Genomic DNA, 22,965 nt, shown 5'->3' with positions numbered 1-22,965 from the left:
GGAATGTTATTCATCCATTAGGCCTATTCCTGTTGACCCATTTCCATGTTGCTTATATAAAAGTTCCCACTGAACTGTCTTCCACTCTGCCACCCTTAACAATGTTCGAGATCCAACTCTGTTTGGGCTACCACTGTCCACCGGGTGCCTCTACTCTTGAGAAAGAGGGTGTTGGAACTGCACAAAGAAACTCCAAAATTGGATGATATTTAGCCAATGTAATTTTATTTCAGAATGACTAGTCCTTTACAGTTTAAGCATATCTGGAGGTAGCTGCCAGAATTATTTGATTTCCCACCTCCCCACACACAAATGGCTTGAGTGAATCAGTTTATGGGCAGAGTCCACAAGGAAATTTCTCTTGCATGAATCCTTGACATGAACAGGGACTTTGGAAGGGAACCTCCTAGTAGATTCTGCCCTATATTTCTGGAAGGACAGCTGAACACCAGTGTAAAATAATGTCTATATGATAGTTTCAGAACAAACATAAAACCACAAGAGGTAGCCTCTATTGATTGTCAACACAATAGACTTCCAGTTTCTTTTTCCCTTCTAAAAATGCTGCCCGAGTATGGTGCAATCTGCCTCCTACAGATATTAGTGACAATCCTCTCGTTGATGCTGATGGGCTGGAACGGAGAGAGAGGACTGAAAAGAACATTGGCAGGAACCACAATACCTACTGGAAATCCTGCACACTTACAGCACAAGTTATTCCTATTAACCTGTATGTACAGATTTCTCTTTGACTTGAGGTAGAAAACCCCAAATGCCACCTTGCCTCTCACTCATGAACATCAGGCACCAGCCACTAAGAACTTTTCCTATGCAGTTACATTGCCACGAGATACTGTGCTGTTTCATAATTCAGATTTGTTTTCAAGGGATTTGCACAGTATAACCTCCCTAATTGAACAGAAATAGTTGCCTCATATTGAGTATCATCTAGCTTAGTATGATCTACTCTGATGGGTAGTGGTTCTCCAACATCTCAGGTGGATTTTCCCCCCAGCATACCTGAAATACCTATAACAAGTATTTTGAAAGTTATTTACACAGTGCATAGTTAAACTATGGAATTCACTCCCAGAAGAGGTAGGGAGAGTCACTAACTTGGATGGCTTTAAAGGAGGATTGAACAAATTCGTGGATGATAAGGCTATGGTTCATGGTTCTCCCTCCACTGTGGGGAGCAGAGTGCCTCTGAATTCCACTTGCTGGGAATCACAGGCGGGGAAAGTGCTGTTGTGCTCAGGTCCCACTTGTGGGCTTCCCATAATAGGCATCTGGTTTATCCCCATGAGAGCAGGATGCTGGACTGGAAGGGCCTTTTTGGCCCAAAGCAGCAGCGCTATTCTGTGTTCATATGGAGGGGTTAGGGACTGAACCGGGCCCCTTCTGCATACAAAGCTGGTGCTCTGACTGTACCTAGAATTCCCTTTCCATTCCCTACAGCTGCTGCCCTGTAAGATGGACCAGACTATTCTGCCAATCAAACTTCCACAGGAAAGCCACTTGGGTGCTTTCAGATTCTTTCAGACCTCTGTGACACCCCAATTCCAGTTCTCTCGAAGCCTCTACCTGCCCCTAGGAACTCTTAGCATGAACGTCAGGCTACAAAGTCAGCGGCTGCAGCAGCAGCACTCCAAATGACTCATTTGGTGCCCAGGAGCTGCCATTTCTAACGGGATCTTCAGTGCCTGGATTTGATTTTGCTTAGATGATCAAACAAACTTCACAGACTGATGTCCTCCCCTGCCCACTTTCCTTATAGCCCTGCAACTCATCTAAGGCTTCTTCTCCTATTAAAGGGTACTGCCAATTTGGGGGCTGTGGGGAATTTATTAATGTATGCACAATGGGAGGCATTATGGAGGCTTAATTGCTTTTATGCAAGACTCAAGCCATACAAACACTGCTCTCTACCTGTTCCAATACAGAAGCAAAGTTTCCTTCATCAGGAATGGTTTCTTACCCTTCATTTTTAATTGGTATCTTTGTTCCCTTAACAGTGCTACTGTGGACCCATATGCACATTTTTTTGCTTCCAAGATTTTCATTGTTATTATAACCAAAGTTACTTAAAATCCCAAGTACACTTGAGACATACTTGTTTTTGTTGCTAACTAGGCAGCATTCAACTCGAGTTCATTCTCAACATCTTGAGCAATGGATTTCCAAAACTGATTAACTCCTCAAAGTTGGCCACCTACTATAATTAACATAATTCTCATGTAATTCAGCATTCATCAGTATAGCAGTTTGATGAATCAGGATGCTTCCTTTTGTAGAATACCAAAGCTGCATAGATGGCAATATGTGTGTGTGTTTAATCCTCGCTAATCTGTTCCCCTCCTGACGATGTCAGACTGCAGCTCCCATTAGCTCCAGTTAGCATAGCCAATGGTCAAGAATGGTGAGGGGAGCTGTAGTCTAACATCATCAGAAGGGCCACAGGTTAGCCTCCCCAGTGTACACAAGAGCATGTTTATAAAAGCCTGTAGATAAAATGCAAAGTCAGGGTGGGATAGCTGTTCCTTATACAGTATGCTTGTTGTGCAGCTCTTTGTAGTCCACAACAGCAGATCTGGTAAACCATTTAGAACAAAGTGGCTTGTATTAGCTTCTGGTCCAAGACTGGCCATGTACACATTAGCAGCTTAAAACACTGTGTGTTTCAAGTTGCATTTGCATGTTGCTGTGCACACCAGGGATGGGATGGACCTGATGCACGTTACCTGTTTGGTTTTCTGTGCCTACAACCCCTTCTCCCCTCCCCAGAAAATCCTATTCACGAAGGTGTCATCTGCACATGCACAATGACTGTCTCAAATGTACACACCTCAGCTTAACTGCAGCTTAAGTTTTCAGAATCGGGATGGAAGCTGGTTTGAAGGAAAGGCATCAAGCAACAGTATATCAGTTTTGTCGAAAACTCTAAGACTCATATAGATAGTGGCAAACATCATGTGTACCCAGCCTAAAACACCAGAAGTGGGAGTGCACTAGAGCTGGAGTAAAGAGTCAGGGATTCTGTACCTGTAGCAGGAAATCACTTCACCTGGTTCTTTTGCTCTCAAGTGCTTTGCTGGGTCAGAATGAAACAGACCAATTGAAAATAGGGGGGCTTTGTTGAGGAAAAAATAAGTTGCAAATCCAGAGGAGAACCGTTTTTTCTCAACTCATTTTTCATGAACAGCAGAGGATTTAGATGTGAGAGAAGCTCAAGGCACCACAAACTGCTGTACTTCCATATGTCAGGAAAGCCTAGCCAAGATCCATGGGAGCTCATTCCTGTGGAGGTCATTGCTCCTGGGATGCAGACCTAGCTCCCAAAATTCTCTTTCTTACTGAAACGGCAGGATCAGTATGAAAGACACAGTGAGTGCATCCACACACTCCTGAAAACCAAGGACTGGGAACTGGAATAGCAGCATCCATTGCTTCTGGCTCAAAACTTGCTCTTTATGTTCTATGAGCCCTGTGAATAAAAGCTTTTCTAACCCTCCCACAGAGTCTTGCTTGCTTGGAGACCTAAAACCTTGCTTGCTGAATACTTGGAATGTAAGGCATTTTCTAGCTGAAAAATAGTATGATATTTCAGCAGAGATTTCAGTACTTTGCATGTGCTCTATAAAAACGGGAAGCTTTACAAAAATAGCTATAGTGTGATCAATTAAAACATCTAATTTAAAATATGTACATTCTATACAGTTTCCTCTAGTTACATCAGTTAAATACCCTTTTTCTCTCTTTTAAAAAAATCTAGCATCCATGTCAGATGGATGCAGTTTAACCATGCTTAGAAACAGAAGGTGCTGGCTCCTTAGGACACAATTTTAGCAACCATCCTATTTCTGCTGAGAAACGTCATCCTAATTTAGTGGTGCACTCTCTATGGCTGCAGGCAGCTTTGGGTTTGGAAAGCAAGTCCTTCGTGTTTTAGGCTGTTTATTTCTGAAATATCTCAAGTCTGAAAATGGCACACTGTGGAGAGAGATATAAATGCCAACCAGCACCGGTATTCCTGCAGCCATTGGCTTCCAGAGTCCGTAGCTCATTGCTTTTCAGCAATGAAGGCTGAACATCCACAACTCATGGAACAGCTGAATTTTTAGCTTTTGATATCATCGTCCTTTAAGAATTTAAATCCTGAAGGTGCTTCATAAAGGCTGTCCCCATCAGTGCTGAAGTCGTCGTCGTCATCTTCAAGGTCATTCAGCATTTTACTAGAGGTCTTTTTGTGCCTGCTAAAGCAAAAATATATAAACATGTTAGTGTGGCTTTATAAGCTGGCTGTCAACATTTGGAATGCTTTCATGATGTATTTTAAAGACGCTGGTTGATTTGAATGAGCCATTCCAATGCCTACAAGGCTAGGAAAATGGGGGCAACTGTCTCCTCCACAGCCCTGGGGGGAAACACCAGAATGAGCACTGCAATCTTGGGCATGTGCTCCTTTCTGCAAAGTTCCTCTTTCTCCGAATGTTTACACAAAAATAAGCTCCTTGGAAACTCAGCAGTGAAGGTTCTGGCATGACACTTAAGTTCCCAGCGGAGGGCTGAATGTTAGGGTACGGGGAAATCCAATCCAAAGTGCCATGGAACCCCAAAATTATAAACTGGAAGGGGCAGGGACAATCAGCTTGGTTATGGTTTCCAAACAAAGATTCTTAGATCCAGAATGAGGAGAATGAGTTGGGTCATACAACCCATGAGCAAGGAGCCAATGTGGCAAGTGGAGCTGTGACTTTCCAGATCTTGGGAAGGGTTGATGAAAACCTTTCTGGGTCCCAAGGCTCTTCCTTTCCCACCTGAGTTCCTTTTTGATTGCATTCAGCTGTCCTTGCAGTTGGTCATTCAAGTCAACTTGCTCTTCCAGCTCCCTCTGAAGCTTTTTCTTGGTGCTCTCAAGCCTATCTATTTCTTCTTCTGCTCCCTCCACCTGGCGTTTCATTGCTTTCAAACGCAAGCTCAGCTGAGAAATAAGAAGAAAGGGGCCAGTTAGAGCTTGGGAGGACAAGGGGTCATTCATCCTCAGCAACCCTTGATGGAGGGCATGGAGCCTATGTGAGCAATGGAGTAATCATGGGAAATGCTATTTTTATGGACTAGAAAGCTTAAGCTCAAAGCCTTTGCCAGAGGTTGGGAATTGGATCCAGATGAAGGACCTGCTCTAGAAGTGACCAACCCTCCATGGGGTCCCTTTGACCGAGTATGTATGAATGTATGCATTTTACCCTTTGGAAAATAAATGGGTCACTAAAGTGGAGCATATCAGATGCTGCTGGATTGCAACTCCCATCATCACTGGCTGGGCTGGCTGGACTTGATGGGAGTCCCAGCCTCTGAAGGACACCATGTGGGCAAATCCCTGCTTCAGAACAACAGAAGGCATTGGATGCCACATACAAGAAAAAGCAGAGGTGTACTCGGTGTTTTTTTCTGGGAGTACAGAAGAGTATGCAGTACTGGCACACACATACCCAAAATGCTAAAAGTGTGGCACTTACTGTAACAACTTCACGGTGACTACCAGCGCTCTTTTTTCTTAAAAATGGAAGCCATTTCATATTGTGTTATATTTGTTATGGTTTTAGTGTCTTTAGTGAGTTCCTGGGGCAGCTCACAGTCCCAAGATGAAGGGTGAGCTATAAACTGAATAAAAGTAAATTTGGGGGACAAATCCTTGGTAACTACAATAGCCCAAGAGATGCTTTCCTTCCTTACCTGGTCCTTTTGATCTGTCAGAGAGAGATGCTCATCGTCCACTTGCATCATGACCTCCTTAACTTTCTTTTCAAGCCGGCGGTTACTCAGCTGGAGGTTAGCTCGATCCCTAGGAAAAGAGAAGGGCATACTCACAGACAGCAAGGTAAGAACCAAAAAATGTTCCACTTACCTGGGAGAAGGACTACAATTGAAAATAGATGACTCAGAGTAGAATGCAACATGGGTACTTAAGCCTTATAAATCAATCTCAGTTTGTGTAAGGGAATGTTCCTTAAAAATTCTGCAAGGTAGCATTGTACTCCTGGGCAGCTTTCACACATGACATCAATTGCCCCACAGGGCTGTTGGTGCAGCTCCAGTAGCAGGGGGACATGTTTCCATTTTTGTGGGAATGCCCCTGACATCCAAATTTTGGAGTGGTGTTTTTGAAGTATTTTTATTTTTTTTAAATACCGTATTTTTCGCCCTATAGGACGCACTTTTTCCCCTCCAAAAATGAAGGGGAAATGTGTGTGCGTCCTATGGGGCGAATGCAGGCTTTCGCTGAAGCCTGGAGAGCGAGAGGGGTCGGTACGCACCGACCCCTCTCACTCTCCAGGCTTCAGGAAGCTCTCAGCAAGCCTTGGGAGCCCGCGGGAGTTCCCGTCGGGCTCCCTAGGCTTGCGGATAGCAGCCTGCATCTCGAAGCCTGGGGCGCGCTGCACAGCGCGCCCCGGGCTTTGGTTCCCCGACCTGGTTTGGAGGCTTGGGGGACAGCGGGGAGGTGCAGCGCCGCCATCCCGCCGTTCCCCGACCTGGTTTGGGCTTCAGGCAGATATCCGCAAGGCGTGGGAGCCCGGGGGGAAGTCGCGCCGGTCTCCCAAGGCTTGTGGAGAGCTGCCTGTTCTGGGGGCTGGGGTCGGGGGAAGCTCGGGGGGGAAATAATTTTTTTCCCTTTATTTCCCCCCTCCAAAACTAGGTGCGTCCTATGGGCCGGTGCGCCCTATGGGGCGAAAAATACGGTACTCCATTCAAGCTTCCCCACAACTTGTCATTATGAACTTATGGGATGATCAAACAGCAATTTTCAGATCAAATTAACTTCTTATATGGATGCCGGGTACAAAAAGAACTTATTTGGCCCAGAAATGAAATATATTACTGGACTTAAACCTTTCGTTGTGGAAGAAAAATATGTCAACTGGCTATTGCAGAGAAAATAACCCACGAATTACATTTTTGTAAGGGTAAGGAAGACCTGGAACACTTCTGTATCAAAGGCCTGTCTAGACAAGTGGGAAGGTGGGAAGTCTGCCAACCGGGGCATGGAGACAACAGCCCTTCCGTATGGTGTGTCTCTAGCATGAGATATTCTGATGTCCACTGCCAGTAAGTATGGATGGTCTGCTTCTACTACCTGTTCTTCTTATATGTGGCTCTGCTGTTGTGTTATTTTTATTGGATGGGTGAATTATAAACTTTATATTGATTTGAAATATTGTAAGCGGTACCAATTTTGAAATAGGTTCAATTCCTTTTTAAGCTAACAGAGGTGGTGGGTCTCCAGTATTTAGATGAGAGGCTTGTTGCGACTCTTAAAATAGATGAATATCTGACTGGGACATGGTGTTCCCTGGGTGGTCTTGCAGTCTGCTTTACCTCTCTTCATTCTCCAGCCGCTCCTCCAGTTCCATGATCCTGGTTTCCATCTGAACCAGAAGCCCTTCTTTGCTGGACTGGTAAGAACCTTCAAGGTGAAAGATCCGGCTTTTCAGGTCCTTGTTCTAGAGTAAGAATATGCAGAGCTTATTGAGCAGGTAAGTCTGTGGACAAATCAGCACTGCAGCACGGGGCCTAGGCAGTTGCATGCCCTAGACTTTTTGACTGGCGAATGGCATCCATCTCTTCTCCCCAGTTAATATGAGTCCCACTCTGTCAGAAGAGTCTCTCATGTTGATTAATGGAAACCTCTGAGGGGATTGTGGCCCACTGCTCAGATCTGACCTTCGTACCTTCCAGGTCTGATGCAAAGTGCTGCGATAACCCTGAAAGCCCTTAAGATTCCTCAGAAAGGATCAACAATTCAGATCAACCTGCCTATGCCTAACAATCTGCTTCACAGGCCCTGCTTAGGTTGCTGGGCACACGGAACAGGCCCTTCTCTTGAGTGACCCCACATTTGTGAAATTCAGTCCCACGGGAAAGCAGGGAAACTTCACCCCTTTATATTTTGAAATGGGCCTTAAAGACCCACCTCTTTTGGTGGCTTTTACTGGCTGGCAGAAACTGTTGTGGATATGGAAGTTATAGATGTGAAGTTTCTGTATTTCACAACATGTAGTGAAAGTCTTGCTGAAGATCACGGGGGCCGACTTGAATAAAATATTGGGGGGGCCTAGCTAAGCCCCGCCTCACATAATCAATCACAATACACAGTGCACACAAACCCTATTTGAATGGCAATGGCCATCAACCTGGGGGGGGGAGTCAAATACTTTGGGGGGGCGGAAGGGACCTTGGCCCCTAGGAGTTGACTTCTATGCTGAAGCTACACAAACACAAAGAAAATAGTGGATCCTCTGGAGAAGGAAAAACACACACGTAGGGATCATCCACATTTCAGATACTGCCGCACTTTTCAGGCACAGATCTGCACTTTAAAGCTCTTTGTCCAAGCATTTTCTGTTTTTGTTTTTGTCCCAGCGCTTTCCTCATGAAAACCCATGTTTTACCACTGAACTGGAGCAAAATGACAATCTGCAGAAAACTCGATTGCCATTTTCTCCAATTCAGCAGGCAAACGCAGGGAAAGCGCTGGGCCAAAAAAGAAACCGCTCGGACACAGAGCTTCAAAGCCTGGACCTGTGCCTGGTGGGACAAAAGGATGTCTGGCTGAGGCTTTAGTTTTGGGCAGCTAAGATGCATGTCCACCACTAGGTGGCACTCTGCTCCTGAAGTGTTTAAGCTGGGATGGCTATGGGTGGTTTTTTCCTGTGTAATTTCCAAGAGAAGAGGCACTGGTGTCCAACCCTGCTAGGAGGCAGCTCTGCTCCTTAACCCTGAAGGTGTGGGCCTAGGCAAGCCTTCCTCAACCTGATGCCCTTCAGCTGTTTTGGACAACACCCAGCAGCCCTGGCCAGCACAGCCATAAGATTCTGGGAGTACAGCTGTGGGTGTGGCAGCCCAAACTATCTGAAGGGATCTAGGCTGGGGGAGGCTGAGCCAGGCTCTGGCCACTCCATGGCACTGGGAGTGCACTCAGTACACAGTCTGGGGCACTGCCTGCTAACATCCATATTTCCCATTGTCCGGTCCTGGCATCAAACACCCCAAGCCTGAGCACAAAACAAGCCGCAATCCTTGCCTGTCTCTCCAGCGAAATCTTGTCACATTCCAAGTCTTGCCTCGCAGCCCTTTCCTGAAGTAGCTCACTCCGCATTTGCTCAATCTGTAGGTGATAAGCAAAAAAGAAAAGAAAAAAGGCTGAAACCTCCAAATGGCAGCAACCTAACAACACGTCTTAACACTCTCCTCTACAGCTCCAGGCAATGCCGTAGAATTGCAGGCACTAAGAAGAGACCTGCAGGTGGGTCAGACCCAAGCGGGCCTATCCAGCCCAGCTTCCCACAGGGGTGAACTAGGGGCTTCCTGAAAGCCCACAAGCAAGACACAAGGGCAACAGCATGTCCCTAGGTGTGATACAGTGGTACCTCAGGTTACAGACGCTTCAGGTTACAGACTCCACTAACCCAGAAATAGTACCTCGGGTTAAGAACTTTGCTTCAGGATGAGAACACAAATCGCACGGCGGCGGCAGCGGGAGGCCCCAATAGCTAAAGTGGTACCTCAGGTTAAGAACAGTTTCAGGTTAAGAATGGACCTCCAGAACAAATTAAGTTCTTAACCCGAGGTACCACTGTACTCGGCAGCTGGCCTTGCCTTTGATCCTGAAAGTAGTACACAACCATCATGGCTAGTATTCACCCACTTGGCCACAGCTAAGGGCATTTCCAGTCTGAAATGGGCAGAAAGGGCACAAGTGGCAGGAAGGGCAGCATGAATATTAGTACAGTGGTACCTCAGGTTAAGAATTTAATTCGTTCTGGAGGTCCGTTCTTAACCTGAAACTGTTCTTAACCTGAAGCACCACTTTAGCTAATGGGGCCTCCTGCTGCTGCCACGCCGCCGGAACACAATTTCTGTTCTCATCCTGAAGCAAAGTTCTTAACCCGAGGTACTATTTCTGGGTTAGCAGAGTCTGTAACCTGAAGTGTATGTAACCCGAGGTACCACTGTAAGAGGATGGATGAGGATGGGAAAGAAAGGAACATCAGGCTTGCTCAGGGACTGCCTTGTGGAAAAAGAAGCCAGATGGGAGGAAAGGAGAAACTGTAGCTCAATGTAGCCCAGGACATATTTTGGAAGAGGTCCCAGGTTAATCTCCAGAAGCATCTCCAGTTAAAAAAGCTCAGGTTGCAGGTAATGCGCATGGGACTTTTCTCTGCATGTGCCACCACTAGAGAGAGCCTCCCTGCCAGTCAAAGTGGGCAGTGCTGAGACGAACTAATAGTCTGGCCCGCTGTAAAGCTGCTTCTGAAGGAAGGGAGCGATTTCTGACCCAAGGGAGCAGTGGGGAGGGCAAAGACCAAATGGTGGGTTTGGGTGAAGACAAAGGGGGCTGGCAAAGGAGGAGCTTAGCCACAGAAGGGGGGTCAAGAAGGGGCATGAAGTGGGGGAAGTAGAGCTTGGGAAAGCAAAGTCATTTTCTTAGGGTAAAAATCACAGCCACACAAACAGCGCAAGAGAGATGGAATGAGATACTAGCCAAAGATACTAGCGCCATTTTATAGGAAAAAGAGGTCAAAGAGGATCCCAGTGAAAGGTTCAGTTTGGCATCATATCCAAGACACAGGGTCAGTTCCCTACAAAGTGTCCATCCCAATGTGCACCAAATTCCAAATGGCAGCATATGCACTCCACATGCCCACACATACACCCCCCAAGTACCATGAACTTCTGAAACCAATGTTATCGTCTGGCCATTGGAAGATCTTGTTATGGAATGCCCACCATCCCTACTTTCATCTTTTACAAGGCCCTTTTATTGGGGTCATGCAGAAAACTCTGCTATAATTGCTTCAGGAGGCCCAGACAAAATGAAAGAAAATTCTGAAGGGGAGGGGGGAATTAATGAGCAACTAATTAAAGGTGCAGCTTTTAAATGGATGATGTTTGTCAGTGGGCTTGGATGTAGCTGGTCACAGTGAGGTTCCAGACACTGAGCTATTGTGTCCTCTGTGTGCTCAGAGGCTGTGAAAAATGTGGGCGGCCATCCCTGGGTCTCACATTAGAGATGGATGTAGGACAGCAAGGGGCACTGAGGTGATGGATGCTGCTGCTGTGGTGGTTGAAGGATGCTTCTGTGTAGAAGGGTCAACACAGAATTGTCTATTGGTGGACATTTCCCCAAGGGCTGCCTGTGGTGCCAATCTCACTGGGCCCAATGCTGGGGGGTCTGAAGCAGGGGTCTCCTCAGGGTTTACTGGGCTTCTCTGAATTGCAACCCTTGGTGCGGCTCTCAAGGGGTGTTAACTGAGCTGTGGGCCACGGGAGGGTCTTGTTCTTCCTTGGTGGAGAAAGTGCTTTTTTGGGGGGGGTACGCATACCCCTAAACATTTTGTGAATCTAACGGGAGAAGAAACGAAAAATGTTTTAAAAATTAGTTTCTTCTCCCGTTAGATTCACAAAATGTTTAGGGGTATGCGTACCCCCCCCAAAGCACTTTCTCCACCAAGGAAGAACAAGCCCTCAGCCTCATTTCCTGTCACGGTGTTTCCCGAGTCTCACATGGAAGCGAGCGTTTAATGTGTGAAGTAGGAGTTGGAATCTAGCACGGTGATTGGTCAGTTTCGTTGTTACCACCTCTAACAGCGGCTTCCTTTCCTTTCCTGGTGTTTCCTGAGTCTCAGATGGAAGTGAGCGTTACTGCGAGCTGTCAGCTGTGTAATATGAGGTAATGCATGTTCTTTGTACTTTTGTCCATTTACTGTATTTATTTTCCGCAATTTGCACTATTGAATGGTGACTTTCTTGAGTCAAAATGAGAGCACCCCTAAACATTTTTTAAGGAAAAAAGATGGGTGGAGAAGATCAAATTTGGTGAAGGATCTAGGCAGGGGTCAGCAAACTTTTTCAGCAGGGGGCCGGTCCACTGTCCCTCCACCTTGTGGGGGGCCGGACTATATTTTGGGGGGGAAATATGAATGGATTCCTATGCCCCACAAATAACCCAGAGATGCATTTTAAATAAAAGCACACATTCTACTCACGTAAAAACACCAGGCAGGCGCCACAAATAACCCAGAGATGCATTCTAAATAAAAGCACACATTCTACTCATGTAAAAACATGCTGATTCCCGGACCGTCTGCAGGCCGGATTTAGAAGACGATTGGGCCGAATCTGGCCCCCGGGCCTTAGTTTGCCTACCCATGATCTAGGGGCAGGTTCCTGATAGCCCCAGACTGGCAGATCTTGGCCACTAGGACAGAAGAAACATGGGCTACTGTGCCCTTCTGCATTTTTGATCTTCTCCTCCCCAATGCATCAAAGATGTTCAAATTCTGTGACAAGCACAAGCATTAACTGCACGGCTTCAGGTAGCAGCTGCTCCAGCTGGAAGGGAGGCCCATTGAAGAGCAAGCACGTCCGGTCCAAGGGGCCTTTATTAGAGAGCTTGGTGCTTTGGGTCTGTTTCTGGACAAGGCGCAGCTGCGGAGTTCGTTGTCAAGGAGAAAAGTAATTTGATTTCTAATAATAGCCTAAAGACGGCTGCAGCCGCTGTCTTCCGTCTCCCACTGGACACATGCACGTCTCACTAGTCCTCGAGAGGGGAAAGCCAGGAGAAAATAAAGCCTCAGCCCTCCCTGTTCCTGGGCTGCCTGACTCAGCAGAAACACTCAGCTGCTCAATAAAGGGAACTAATGGAAGCATGGATGCCTCTCTGGCCAAAAAAAAGCCGGCACTTCCCACATTTTCATCTGCCTGCTCCACGCACCTGCGCCAAGTGAGGAGCAGGTGTGCAGCATCCACTGGGACTGCTTTGCCCAAAGAAGTGAATGACAGCCCTGCCAATGTAACTTCATCCTTTGCTCATTTACTGTGCTATTGCTATGGAAACAGGCCCCTCAAGAGAAGCTGCTCCGGAGTCAATTAATTCATGTTCAGTCGGCTTTCTTTCTTTGGTCGTCCGTCCCCCGGCCCCAGTTGTTAGTTGCTGCAGGACGAGAATGCATCCAGGCAGTAGGGGAAGAAGGGCTGCTCTTGAATGCTGGCCACTGGCACAGTGGCATTGCCAAAGAAGGCTCTCTCATATCCATAGCTGGACTCGGGTTCAAGTCACCCCTGCAGGCTTTGCAAATAATAATACAGGATTTTGTTCCTGCTGATAGTGTCATCCTCAGCATTGATTCTGGGTGGCATCAAGGTTTAGGGACTGAGTAATCAAAATGACACAGAGACACAACTGGTTCTCCCATCTCCTTACATTTTTGCAAAAGCAAGCTGCATGTTCCCTTCTCCTCCTTACACCCCAGCAACACAGTGGGCATAATCCAGGGAACACAATCCAGGGCCCTGGAGTCCCACAATCACATTTCAATTATTTCTTTCCTCTCAAAGCCACCTGAAGAATGGGGCTATGAAGAAGCTACAACTCTCACCTGCTGAGCTGGAAGAGCTGCCATTAACTCCAAAGCAGAAATGTGCAAATGTTCTCAATCATGACGAACAGCAGTTTAAGGAATTAAATGCCCCATAAAACAATATTTTCTATTTAATGCCGATCACTCTACAGATTAGTCTCCATTAACTTCATATTAAGAGAGCTTGCCAGCAATGGGGGAGGGGAGTTTCCTGGGTCACCCAACGGTTTGCCAACTTTTCAGTCAGCCCCTGCCGCTGTCACTTCAGCAGCAATTCGCAAGTGGTAATAACATTTAGCTTCATCCATGCCATGGAAATGATACCTGCACATCGCCACAGCCCAAACCTTTGTTAAAGGCACAGGGGCAAACCGGGCTGGGTCAGTTGGCACCCTTAATCAACGATGTTGACCAAAACAAACCCATTATTAGTCCTTGCTTTATTGTGAATGTTTAGCAGACCCTGAAATAGTCTCCTGGGAATCCATCCTTTGGCCATCCTAGTGTTGACTCAGAACAAGGAAAACTTTGTAACTCGTACAAAATTAGGGGCTCCAGAGCCTTTGGGAGGAACACCTATTTTGCCCTGACCCAACACCCTGCCTCCCGACTTACATAATATGCTGCTGGTCAGAAAGTTGGTGGTTTGTGTTTCTTTTAAAACTTCTCATTAAAAACTACAGCTACATCCCTTGAAGGCTACCTCCACTCCATGATCCCAGGCACAGAATGGGCTGCGGCATCCCCACTGAACACTGGCATTGTCTGTGGGTCCAATAAGGCCAATAAGGGCCCCCTTGCCCTACCCCCACAAACTGCTGCATAAATACAAACAACTTTTAAGCAGGAGAGAGGAAGGAAGAAGAGAAGGCTTGTACATGCCCAATTCAAACCAACAAGAAACAGAGGGATTCATTGCCAGCTGATGCTGCTGGCAGAATGCTGGACTCACATTCCTGGCACGGCCCCCAAACTCACCCTAGGCCAGTCCTACTCTCCCAGTGCCACCTGCCACACAGAGAAGCTGCAAGGATGACACAGGGCAATCGTCTTATATGCTGTCTGGAGGAGAATGTGAATGGAATCCCTAGAAACACAGCTGAGTAGTGGCTGGTGGGTTGGGCCCAATTAGAGAACTAAAGAGGATTGTCAGGAATCTTAATGTGCTCCCTCCAGCCAGAGCTGCCCAGTGGAGAATTCCCCCTGCTCAGGTACCTGCTCTCTGCACCTGCTGATCCTTTCAGACAAGATGTCTGAATTGTTCCGCTCCTCTTCAAGCTCCAGTTCCAGCTGGGACATCTTGTACTAAAAGAGATGACACAACATTGGCTCAGTGGCTGAGAGTGGAAAGAAGGAGTAGCAGTGGGTGACCAAGGCAAACTCTGGAAGATAACAATTCAGGACTAGACACTGGGTGAGGACCAGTGTTTTTTACCAGGAAAATGGTGCTGGTACTCACCGTACCACTCAAAGGCGCGCCAGCCTTGCTCCCAAAAGAGGCGAAGTCCCACATGCGCCCCTACAGCAGCTGTAGCATCTCCTCTGGCGACACAGCCACATGAGGAGACAGGCGTTGGGGCGGGAAGAGGAGAAGGAAACGGCGCCTGTGCGGTGGGACGAGGCACCAGAAGTGCCTTCCCTGCATGGCTTCTTTCCCTCAACCCCTTCCTTTCCGTTCTCAAAGCTCATTGGCTGCTGGCACTTCTCGCCTTTGCAAATCATGCCCCCAATGGCTTGCAGAGTTGCCAGTCACTGCTCTCCACTTGCCCACCCAGAAACCAGCTGTCAGTCACCTTCCATATAACAGTCTCTCTCATTGGTCAAATCAGAGTGGGCAGAAGAGGCAGTGGACTCACAGAACAGCCAGGGTGGAGGTTAAATTCTGGAGATGGGATTGGCTGAATAAACTGCCATGATGACAACAGCAATGACAACTATGATGTTTGTCACGGCAATGCTAAGAAACTAGAGGAAGTGGGAAGCAGGGAAACAGGATCTTGGAAACACTTCCAAGGTGCAGAGGACTGAGCAGCCCCCAGTCATTGCTCTCCTGCTTTAAGCTGTTGGAAAACAGTGGTGGTGCTGCATACTGGCATGGAGCAACAGGGGGGAAAAGCACTGGTGAGGACTGCGCTCCCAAGTGTTTATCTCAGGAATGGGGAACCTGTGGGTCACCAAAGGTTTATTGGGCTCCAACTCTCATCAGCCCCAACAAGAATGGTCTATGGCCAGAGATTCTGGCAATTATAGTCCAACATTAACTAAAAGGTCACAGGCGCCCATCTCTGGCTTGCGTTGATCATCATTCAACATCTCTCAAGCTTAAAGGAATCAGCAATTAGATGTGAAATCCCCACAAAAAATCTTTGGGGCAGTTCCTTAGGGCAACCAGAGTTTCATTCCCCTCAGCCATGATGGCAGCATCACATGAAGAACCCCGGAAAACCAGAGCTCCACATCTGACACAGCCCACAGGGTGGGCAGCTTTTCCCAGACCAAGGGCAGTCTTCACAGTTCCCCTTCCTGGAAAAGGGGTCGGTGATGCCTTGAGGGGCTTCTACATACTCCAGCAGAGCCGTGAGTGCCAAAACATAGCTTAGCTGCTGTTTTATGATTCTATTACCATTTTACAATTCCTTTTTGTTTTATATTGTCATCTTTTTGTAATACTGCCTTGGAAACAGTCTTTGAAAGGAGGTGTGGAAATGTGGCAGGGGGAGAGAAAAGGGCTGGGCTGAATGTACCAGCAACCTCAACGGGCACTTAGAGGGGCAACATTTGATGGAGTGTAAATGGAGCAGGGTGAGATTTGAAACATGCGCTCCCAGAGCCCCTGCAACTCTGTGTGTAGTGTGTGTTTCTGTGGGTGCTCTGTGTCCCAGTGCCAGGGACGGCCTGCTCCAAGGACTTCCGGGGTGGCGCCATCGGCAATGGCGGATTCCCTCTGAACTGGAGGGACTAGCTCCACGGGAAACGGGTCTTTTCCGCTACGGCGAAGCGGGGACCCATTCAAAAATCACAGGCGGATGAAGCCTGTGACCATGGGACTCGGCGGGCACCTTTAGCGCCCCCCCAACCCGCAAAGGAACCCACTAACGGGCTCCGGAGCAAAGAGGGGGAAGTGGCGCGGTGCTGAGAGTCAACTGCTTCTTCCGTGGAGCGAAGCCGCACAGCCGTTGCCGGAGAGCGCTGCCTTTTTCCTGGGACAATTTGGCTTTTAAAACAACCACCGGTGAGTACTTAAATTTCGGACAATTGGACTCTAAATAAGGATTTGCGAGCAGAAAGGAAAATTGGACTTAAAAGTTTAATTTAATTTGGCACTGAAACGGGAAGGTCTAAACAGGAAGTCAGCCTTCCGTTTCTTTGTAGATAGATTAAAGCAAAGACACGGCAAACTAAAGTTCTGAAAATCGCTTCTAAAGGATTAACTTTCATCATTTAAAATTGTTGAACCCCCTTCGGAAGCAGGAGAAGAGGGGGGACTTTTTCCGGACTGTTTAAACCTGCAGAAGTGAGTGTAAAGTAAAGTAACTTTCCACCGTCTTGATCCTGGAGCGGGGTGTCAGGACTGACGTTTTTTGAAGTTCATTGACCAGAGACAAACGTTTCTGACAGATAGCTAAAGGAAGAGATACATAGTGATTCCACTGTTCCCCTTCGCATTTTGAAGGAACAAATATTGACAAAATATCTGAAAAAGGAAACTTTGTTGTTAGATTTGTTTTTAAAAGAAAAGAACAAGCAGAAGTTTTTCCCCTAGAGGGAGCCTGTGAAACTGTAACCAATTCTGAATCGGGGAGCTCGCAGCTGTTACAGATTACGATCGTGGGAATAGACTTCTGACCTTGCAGGACAATGTATTCAGAAGCTCTGTTGAGTGCTTTCTGTAAAACAAGTGCCCTACTGGAACAGCTACATGAGAAGACGGATTTTATGACTGACGCGATTAGAAATTTTGGACAGGCAGTGGGATATTATATAGAGCCCACCCAGGAATTAGATCAGGAGTGTGCCCTGACAGAACAGATGAGGGAAGAGGATGTTGCTGAATCTTGGGCGCCAGAGATGGAGGGAGCTGCGGCCCAGCAGGAGCACGAATTCTTGGATTTGACAAATGAACTTGGAAAAAGCCAGATTTGGAAAGATAAAGTTTGGTTGGGTTTGGAAATGGGGGGTTGGATAGACCCCCCCCTGTGCAGGGAGGTTTGGACTTTTCGAGTCTGGCAATGGGCCGTGAGATGTTTGGGGTTGTGGGGGCTCTCAATTTTGGAGGGACTTTGAAACATGTTTTTAAATACCACATGGAGCTTAGTGTGGACTATGGAATAGGGGCTGATTTGTCGAGAAGGGTCAAAAGCATTATCAAGCTGGAGTTCCCAAGAGTGAAAGAAGTAGGAGATAAAGGAAAATATAGCTATAAATATGAAGAAGAGCTGCGGAAGGGACATGGAAGAGACTTAAGCGCCTCGGACATAAGGTTACCAGGTTAATGCGCTAGATTGATGGGATAGAAAGGACTGACAAAACCCGGGTCCAGGAGGAAGAGACGCTGGATGAAGATTGGATTGTTATTTCTTTTATTATGATTGTTTTATAAAATTGATGAATGTTAGAAAAATGTTGGAACAAAATTATTTGGCTTTAGCAAAAATGTTTAAAGAATTATGTAAGAATATTACGGTTATGAGAAATTGGTAAAAATAAGATTTAAGTTTTAAGGTTTTCATACTAAGATAAGAGTAAAATAGATTAAGGTAAAGTAATGACAGAATATTATGAAATATGGAAAGGATTTGCTGCAACAATTAATAACCAGGATACAAAAAAGGGAGGAGGAGGAGGTCAAAGAAAGAAGGTAATGACAGTTAAAGATATGAGAATATTGGTTTTGTTTTTAAATGTTTGTGGTATATTTTTGTTTTTTAATCGTGTCGTGTTATTTTTTGATTTTGATTTTTATTAATCTGTATTGTTTGACTGTGGTTTGTCTTTTCTTTGTTTTTTCTTTCTTTTTTTCTTCTTTGTTCTCTTTTGTAATTCTAAAATTTTCAATAAATATCATTTAAAAAAAAAAGAGAGAGACGGCCTGCTCCAGTTCAAATAGCCAGCTGGCAACATGTATTTCCCTCTCCAGAGAGAAGGAAGGAAAGAAACATGTAAGCAAAGGCCAGGCAGCTAAATAGTCTTGTGTGAGACAAGCGAGAGAGCCAATCAAACCGAACCTCATTGGCATCTGGTGGTGCTTATGGAAAGGAGCTGGAGCTGGAGTCAGTCCCCCTCCCCGTGTTCATCTTCCTGGTGGTGTCTGAAAAGGTGACTCAGCTCTCTCCCACCCTCCACCCCACTCATCTCATCTACCTCCATGATCTTGTCCTGTCTTGCTCTATCTTCTTTCAAGTGATTTTTGGCCTCCAGTTCATATTCCAGGGCTTTCAAAGTCTGTTCCAGAAGCTGTGTTTTGGTAATAGCCTCATCTTGAGCTCTCTGGTGATCTCGTAATTCTTTTTCCATAAAATGCATCTGAAAGAAGAAGAAGAAATTGTGGGCTAAAGACCCCCCTGGGTAGGAGGCAATCACTAGTCTGGTCTGTTGCAGACAGAGAAACTTATAGGTAAAAGTAAATCCATCTTGCATTTTCCAAGTACAGATTCATGGGCCCATCTGCTATTATAAGCCTGACTTCCCTCCAAGCCTGATTCAAAGGTGAGAAGGGGCAGTGGATCCCCATAAGGCTAACTGCCCACCCCTTCACAAACCACCTTGCCCTGTGCAGGAATCCTGGCCTAGTGTAGCAAGCAATCCCATTTGGGAGGTGTCTTGTGAAAATTCACCTGTCCAGCTAACACTGAAAGCAGCTTAACCATTTTGGGGTACCCACTCCAGTTTGAGAAGAAGAAAGTGGTTGTTGAAAAGAAAGGAACTGGTTACAGAAAGAAATACCAAATAAGGCAGCTCTATTTTCTCAATATTGGGAATCTGTGGCTACATTTGTTAAGCAAAGGGCATTGCCCAGATCAGCAAGTAAAAAAACTTACCCCAGCCTCCTGACAACCTTCCCCAAACTGGTATCTACCAGATGTTCTTGACTACAACTCCCATCACCCTCATCCAGTACAGCTGAATGATGCTAGGACTGATGGGAGTTGTAGTCATAGAATCATAGAGTTGGAAGGGACATCTAGTCCAGCATCCATGGCAGATGGTCATCCAACCTCTGCTTAAAAACCTCCAACGCATCTCAAGGGGACTGGGTTGAGGAAGGTTGTCTAAAGGAAACGGGAACATGGGAGCAAGAGAGGCAAGGAAAATGAAGATCCAGCCGTTTGTGCAAAGCAACAAGATATCTGGACGTTGTGGCTCATTAAGCAAGCCGAAAGAGAAGCACAGCTTGGTACAAATTGCCTTTGGTGGTGTGTTCTGTGCTCATGGACTTTCTTGGGTGACTTTGTGAGCACCTCATGTGGAAAAAGATTATTTTAGTACAATACCACTTCCAGATTCAGAATCTTGGATTTCTGTAAGATCCTGTTCACGGATACAGCTCTAGATATAGTGTGCAGATTAACAATCTCCATGTAATGTTTCCACATGGAATTACTCACGCAGAGACTGTTTTAAAAGTCCAGGCTCTTTCATGAGCAAAGTCTGTTAAGTCAGAACTTGCACTTCTTAACTATTTGTATCAGTGATCTTGCATGATTTTCTTCCAGCCACAAGATGGCAGCATGCCAATGGCTTTTTGGGGAGATAGGTGTGGGATGGGATAAAAAACATTCTAACGAAACAATCTCCTAGTTTAGCAAGCCTTAGATAATAACTCTGTAACCCTGGACAGCAAGCCAAACCCTCCCTTCTTCCTGGAGCTTGTTTACATTATCTGTGACCCTTTAAACTCATTATAGGCTTTACAGTCAGTTACTGAATCATGCTGGAATACAGGTTTCTTGTTGGACCACTTTGCCCAGGGAGGTTCCTGTGTAAATCATAACATAGAAAATGGCCCATTTTCAAAGATGAAGAGGCCACATTCTTTTATATCCTCCACTGATAAGTTCTCAGATTTTTGTAAATCACTGAAGCTTGCCCAGTGTGTCTGTTCTTACCTCTCTCTTGACCATGGGAGACCAAAACAGGACACTTGCTGGCAAGGACTTGGATGGAGCTAACTCGGGTGAGATTGGGATTTCTCTCTCTCTCTCCCTGCCCCCCCCCCCCCGCAAAAGTCCACATTGTCCCAGAGAATCAGGATGATTTTTCCAGGCTGAGGAGCCGTTACCTCCTCCTGCATCTTGAGGGACGCCAGGTGGGCCTTTTCCAGCTCCAGGTTTTTGTCTTTCAGCTGCCTGTGTGTCTCGGAAAGCTCCCGGCGATTCTTCTCCTTGTATTCATCAAGCTGGTTTTGGAGCTCCAGCGTCGATGTTCGTGAAACCTCAATGATTTCTGCCATCTAGCAAAAAAAGGAAAGGAAGCATTAGCAAGAAACAAGAAGCAATCGAAAGATGCCCAAAGCAGGCTCTCATCATCCAAAAGCTTTAGGCCAGGGGTCAGCAAACTTACCATGCCTCGGGCTGGTGTCTCCAGCGCCAATCACGTGGTGGGCTGGAGGGCGGGGGAGTGCGTGCCCATATGCGTGTGCACACGCTATTTTCGGTGCACTTCTGGGTCGGAGGAGCACCAGAAATAGCTTGTGCGCATGTGCACGGGCCTCCTCCGACCCGGATGTGCACCGGAAATAATGCTTGCGCGTGCACACAACGCTTGTGCATGCACACAAGCTATTTCTAGTGCTCCTCCGACCCAGAAGTGGGCAGCTGTGCAGTGCAGCACCGGTAAGAGCAGGCGGTGGGAGTCGCTGCGGGCCAGATAAACGAGTCCCTTGGGCCTTATCCGGCCCACAGGCCTTAGTTTGGGGACCCCTGCTTTAGGCTGAACACAGAAGCCCAAAGAGCAAATCACAGACTGATGGTTTCTCAGCTTGTGTTGCTCACAAATTACAATCTAAAGTGAAAGGTGGGTGGGGAACTTATCTGGTTCTCCAGATGCTGCTGGAGCCCCAACATCCATCAGCCCCAGCAGCCAGAATGGCCAATGGTCAAGGATGATGGGAGTCGCAGTCCAAAAGCATCTTGGAGGGCACCAGGCTCCCCACCTCTGCTATAAAGTCTTTGAATAGCGCTTGTAGAAACACAGTGGCTACTTAAACCGTGGAGACTTGGCCTGGCTCTCAGCACTGGTGGGTGAGCATGCAAGTGGCAGTTCCAGGAGTGCTGGTTGGCAATGAGAAGGGCGAGTGAGTGGCCCAGTGGTCTCATCTGGCTTCATGAAATGGCTAATATAATAGTTCATTTTGCATTTTTAAAGATAACTCTTATGGTTACACTGAACACTACCTTCAGGATACAAGCAGAAAAGTGGTTCTAAACATTTAAAAAATGAACCCGTAAGTAATTATATCAAGAAAAGGAGCAGTGGGTTGGAATGAAAAGCTGGGAGGAGGAGAGAGAAGGGGCAGTCATTCTGACTAATTCATGTTTAATCTATGCTGCCTTTTTAAGAGCTGGCATAGGTGTGTTTCTTTGGCTGTGCTTGCTGCAGCCAGCCCTGAGGCCACTGGGTTAAAAAAAACAAAACAGCAACAAATGTGTTGTTCTTAAGTTTTGCTGGAAATAAATCACCAGGTTTGCTGACATTTCAGGCCCCAGGTGAAGTGCTGTCTGTTTCCTGCAGTTTTGCGTTTGGGATAGATGGCTGTGTTCCTGCCCCAGCTACAACTGCTGCTCTAAAAGCGCCTATTGATCTTCCCTGGGTCCCAAACATTAAGTGCAAAGTTCACATTTCACTTTCATTTGTACCTCTTTCTCTCTTTCTCTCTAACCCTTTTGTACAATTTGGTCTTTTCTTTTCTCTCCCCCTGCCCTTGATATTTAATCTCCAGCCAGCTCGTACCTCCTTGTGTAACTTCTCAATAGTCTTGTCCAGTTGCCACCTCTCATTCTCTAATTCACTCTTCATCCTCTTTAACTGATCCTTCTGGTTAGCTTCATCTTTCAGCCGGTCAGTTAACTGTTGCAGCTCCTGGTTCAGCCGGCTGACGTCCTTCTGCAGCCATGAAAAAAAGCCACCGTGTGAGATGCTCTCTTGCAATTTTTTTGATCCCATGCACTTAACATTCTTCCAATAAATGAGAACAAATGGGGGGGGGGAATCCCTGCTGTAACAAGAAACTTAAAAAATAAAATAAAATCAGAGAAGGGGTCCTCTGATTTAAGTTCCCTGGCGCAGGGACCTGGGCTTTTAATGTTGCTCTGTGGGCACAATCAGTATTTTAAAGGTTAAATACAGAGGTTACATTGTAAGTAAAGTACCACCAAGCACAAATCATGCCCAGAAGCACACCTAGCATTTGACTGTGCTGAGCACCAGGGAAGTGCAAATTCAGTGCACAAAACAGACAGTGGTGGATGAAGGGCATTTATGTAAATGTGGGTTCATGTGCTGGACACACCTGCACCTAAAAACCTCACCCTGCTCAATGTGTACAGTT

The 22,965-nt window shown here is 46.5% G+C and overlaps 1 protein-coding gene across 10 annotated transcripts in view; it reads right to left on the bottom strand.

Annotated features, from left to right (window-relative positions):
- Window positions 1–203: 203 nt before the first annotated feature.
- CGNL1 (cingulin like 1) overlaps window positions 204–22,965 on the bottom strand; it is a 101,075-nt gene continuing 78,313 nt past the window's right edge. For 9 of the 10 annotated variants that reach the window (XM_080980675.1, XM_080980681.1, XM_080980679.1 and 6 more), the window contains 9 exons: window positions 22,368–22,520; window positions 20,698–20,868; window positions 18,780–18,941; window positions 14,634–14,723; window positions 9,080–9,163; window positions 7,375–7,499; window positions 5,734–5,842; window positions 4,818–4,981; window positions 204–4,253 (listed from right to left, as the gene is read on the bottom strand). In XM_080980675.1, coding sequence (XP_080836801.1) covers window positions 4,118–4,253; window positions 4,818–4,981; window positions 5,734–5,842; window positions 7,375–7,499; window positions 9,080–9,163; window positions 14,634–14,723; window positions 18,780–18,941; window positions 20,698–20,868; window positions 22,368–22,520 — 1,194 coding nt within the window. In that variant the 3' untranslated portion in view covers window positions 204–4,117. Of the gene's footprint in view, window positions 4,254–4,817; window positions 4,982–5,733; window positions 5,843–7,374; window positions 7,500–9,079; window positions 9,164–14,633; window positions 14,724–16,676; window positions 17,041–18,779; window positions 18,942–20,697; window positions 20,869–22,367; window positions 22,521–22,965 lie in introns of those variants that run through there. The other variant, XM_080980673.1, reaches the window with a different exon arrangement.

Source organism: Podarcis pityusensis (assembly GCF_964106645.2).
Source record: "Podarcis pityusensis genome assembly, chromosome: 14".
Taxonomy (NCBI): Eukaryota; Metazoa; Chordata; class Lepidosauria; order Squamata; family Lacertidae; genus Podarcis; species Podarcis pityusensis.
Note: the sequence above shows the minus strand (reverse complement) of the source record. Positions and strands in the feature narration are given on the sequence as shown.